Genomic DNA, 4315 nt, shown 5'->3' with positions numbered 1-4315 from the left:
AAATGTGCTTGTCTCTCCCACTCAGAAACAGAGAACTCTCTTCATTTACATAGAGCTAAAAGTATTCTGCAGGTGTATCCTGAGTGAGAGAGGAGGTTAACATTGATTAATGGAGTGTGTAATCTGTAGGGGAAATCTCCACGAGCGCTCCTCTCTGTGGTCCTGCACTGCCCCCTATTGGTGATCAATATCATCATTCTTAGTGCAAATGTTGAATTAGAAAAAAAGAATCCGAACATTTTGTACACTAGTATGATCAATTTACAGTTGTTCAGATTATAATGTGCATTTATTTTTTTAGTTTTTAATCCAATATAGAGGACATTAATGTAATATAATCCTGTGGCGAATCATGTACTCTCTGTATTCCAGCACAATGAAACATTTTCAAAGACACTGCTTTATTATGCACTTTATTAAAGTTCAATTTTGTTCTTAAACACAAATGCTAAAATGATTAAGAAGAAGATTAAGTTTATCTTTTTACTGTCAGCACTAATCATTCACTGCAGATAAAATTACTGCTTCTGTTAGTTTTTGTCGCATTTCATAAAAGTATTGAAAAATGTAACAACTCTCATCTGGTTCACACAAGGCATTTAGATATCTGAATTTTCCTTGATGCAAGTTGAGATCCAGCAGATACTTCACATGTTATGGTCTTGTCGTTTTTCCACTCTGAGCTCTGGATGGTCAAATAGCTGCTCAGTGTGAATTTGTTATTGGGTTGCTGCTGTGCAGAACCAGTGAGGACTCCACTGGTGACTGGGTTCTCATCCACGAGCCAGCGCACATCAGAGAAGCCAGTGGCCATGTCACTGGCCCCACACACTAGAGTGACCCTATCAGACTTCAGCTCTTCACTGGACGGAGGGAAGAGGGTCAGAACAGGAGGTGGCAGAGCAGTGTCTGATCAGAGAGAAGTTTGGAGAAAAAATACTGTTAACGGAGGAAAGTTCACACTTTATCTGAATAATCCAGACATCCATCTAGGATAGAAATGAAAGAATGTATTCACGGTTGCTTTTACCTTTACATTTCTGTGTCTTAATATGACAGAGATCATCTGAATGCAGTTATACAAAACCATAAGTATATGATTTTGTATTAACTGTTCAAAATTAACTCACAACATAAGAATCTTTGAGGAATGTTCCAGAAATTACAGGTTAACACCGAACCTGTAATCATTACATCATAAAGACTGAAATGTATTTCAAACATTGCTGAAATGTCTGTTTCTGTGAACACTCAATAAAATTAGCGGTTTTACTAAATTAGTGTTTGCTGGAGCAGATGAAGAGTTTATTACCTAAAGACAATATATCTGTCCATTCCAGCTGTTTCTATGGCTACTTTAAAGCTCTTTAAAATAATAAACAAAAATGCCCTATTTTCCTAAACTTTACAATAACCTTTCTGCACTCAAGCACAAAAGATTAAATCACTGAGTACTACAGAAACAAGAGAAATTAGGAAAACTCACCAGTGATCTTCAGTGTTGTTCCTTGGCCGAATACCACAGTGCTACGTTTCATGCCCTCCCTCGTACAAGAACCTCCTCAGTTTCAGGAGTGAACACAGTGATGGTGAAGTGTGTCTTTAACACATTCCCTTACGCTCCCACATCAGTCTGGATTTATTCCACAACTTTGTTTTGCCCAAATATATGAGAACAATTTTATTTGAGGGAAATATGTATGTTTGGTTCTGATATGTTGCAGTTATTATGTGTCTCACAGATGCAAATTGTTAATTTTATGAGACAGCTGTCTATCTGAGCAAAAAAGGCATGATAAAATAATACCCAGAATTCCTCAAATTTGCAAAGTGGTGAAGAAATATCAAACAGATATTAGGAATCAGACTAAAAAGAAGCAATTCCAGTGTATCATGTCATTGTTTTTGGTTGTAAATCATCATAACTATTAATAGACAAGTCACTGCACATTTTCAGTGACAAAGTAATTAATGCTGCTGAGTGTATTTTTGTAGATAGTTGAATTCCTGATCATATATTAAAAATGAAGTAAAAATATATTCCGTTAGAGTGGATTAACAGACTAGTTTATTCAGACGAAAACTTCATCAGCACTTTCTTTACATGATTAACGTGTGTGTGTTGGAGGTGTTCTGGGATGGTGATGTAATGTGTGAATAGAGGTCATCATGAATTACAGACCCATCACTCTGTCCAGTGGATCACACACGTGTCATATTAGGGTGAAATCCTGTAACACTGCATGTGAACTGCCATGGGACAATATGACTGATAATGTATGTATCTGATCACATTGATATTATTAAAGCAGCAAGTGGTGGATGTATTTTGTAAAATAAATGAGTTAAATGTGAATAAAACCTATCAATTATATGTAACTGCCAATAAAATCCTGTAAATGTGAGTAAATTTTTGCCTGAAGTGCTTTGTTTGTCTTTACATGTGTCAGTTCCTCATTCTGTTTGAAAGCAGAAGTGTATTTGAGCAGTGAGGAGGTTTTTGTCATGGTGTGAATCACTGTGATACGTATTCACTAGCAGAGCTGTCATATGTCTGACAGTAATAAAATGCAGAGTCTCCAACCTCCACATTATCAATCACCAAACTGTAGTCTGATTTAGAAGAGTGTGTTGATGTGAATTTGGGAGAGGAGAAACCTGAACCATAACTAGGAGAGCCCCAGCCGTGATAATTTCTCAGCACATACTGTGGAACTCCTCCTGGTAGCTGCTTATACCAACATGCTGCACTGCCCGTCACTGTACCCAGATTACAGTCCATAGTGGCCTTCTGTCCTTTAGTCACCGTGAGAACAGGAGGCTTCTGTGTTACCACGGTTACACCACTGACACCTGCAGTAAACACAGCATCCACGTTCCATTAGCTCATCCTTACATTAGAAGTGTGTAAATGTTGAGGAGCTGCAGTGTGGTGAGATCTTACATGAGAGAGCAGTGAAGAGAGTGCAGAGTGCTGGCAGCATCTTGGCTGTGTGTGTTGAACTCTGTGCTGAGTGAAGAGACCAGAGGCTGGAGGAGCAGATGAAGGAGACACTGTGGGGCGGGGCTATAAGAGAGGTAGGAGGGGCAGGGGGAGGGGCCTCTCAACAACACACATCTTATATGAGGTCCTACAATGGTTTATTTGTTTTTTTATATATTCATGATTTTATTACATATTAACAGCATATCGTATAGTGATTTGCCATATATTAGTGACGCATCTTTTAAACTATTTTCAGTACACTACCATATTAACAGAAAAGTTTTTTCATTTACTTACAGCTAAATGTACCAGTATTCTGCAGGTGTTTCCGGAGTGAGAGAGGAGGTTCACACTGATTAGGGGAGCGTATAATCTCTTGGGGAAATATCCATGAGTGCTCCTCTAAATGTGGTGTGAAGGAAATTTGCTATTGTCATTTAAGATCACTTAAGAACATTATGATTTAGTACATTAGCAGGAAAAACTGAATAAGGTTGATCAGTGATTCAGTTCAGTGATTCATTTGTAATGTCCTTGTTTGTGTGTAACCCGCGTCAGGAGAATGTGTAGAGACAGAAAGTACTATGTTATGTCTGTCATCCCTCTGCTGACCATCAGCTCTTTCTGTGTTCTGTTAAAAACAGGAAAGATCCATATTAGGAGGAATACACATGTGAGACGAAAGCCGTCTACTGTGCATTCTTCCCCCTCAGGTTCTCAGTGTGCCCAAATGTACTGTAAACATGTTATAACAAAGGAATTAAGGAGATTGGACTGCCCTCTCTCCTTAGAGTTCTTGTTCTAGACAAGACTCTCATGCTTTTTACTTTTGTAATAAAACTCTCTTTAAACCACGTCCGAGTCCTCATCTATTTTCAGGAAATTTCCACGACAGTGGTTTTCCACTGCCACCTAGTGAAAAAACATCACACATGTTGGCCTCATGGAGCTGTTTGAGAGATTATCAAGTGTGCAAAGATGTTGTCTAAGTATAAGAGAGTTACTTTGAAGAATCTAAAGTCTAAGACAGTCAATATTTATTCAAAAGTATTATCCCATATGTCTTATTTTAATGGTCTCACACCTACATGCTTTGTAAAATGGAGAAAATGTAAAACGTCGACAGGGGGGGACAACCGGGCCTGTTGTTCCGGGCCCCAGGGCCAGGGGGGCCCATCAAAGAGCCCAGCAATTTATTTTTTATTTAAAATCTATAATTTTAAATATAATCTTGAAATCTTTCATTAATATAAAATTCTGTACTCAAAATAAGCTCAGTGGATAAAATATATGTTTTTTACCTATCTGCATATTTTCCATTAAGTGCAT

The 4315-nt window shown here is 38.0% G+C and overlaps 1 protein-coding gene across 1 annotated transcript; it reads right to left on the bottom strand.

Moving 5' to 3' along the window:
* Positions 1–394: 394 nt before the first annotated feature.
* Positions 395–2999, bottom strand: LOC143508356 (immunoglobulin lambda-1 light chain-like). The gene is made up of 4 exons (XM_076996808.1): positions 2945–2999; positions 2532–2853; positions 1487–1524; positions 395–909 (listed from the first exon to the last, which is right to left on the bottom strand). The coding sequence occupies exons 1-4, from the start codon at positions 2982–2984 to the stop codon at positions 587–589; spliced, it is 723 nt and encodes a 240-aa protein (XP_076852923.1). The 5' UTR covers positions 2985–2999; the 3' UTR covers positions 395–586.
* Positions 3000–4315: the final 1316 nt, after the last annotated feature.

The sequence above is a fragment of the Brachyhypopomus gauderio genome, chromosome 2, assembly GCF_052324685.1.
Source record: "Brachyhypopomus gauderio isolate BG-103 chromosome 2, BGAUD_0.2, whole genome shotgun sequence".
Classification (NCBI taxonomy): Eukaryota; Metazoa; Chordata; class Actinopteri; order Gymnotiformes; family Hypopomidae; genus Brachyhypopomus; species Brachyhypopomus gauderio.
The sequence above is the reverse complement of the archived record's forward strand: the minus strand, read 5'-3'. Positions and strand labels throughout refer to the sequence as shown.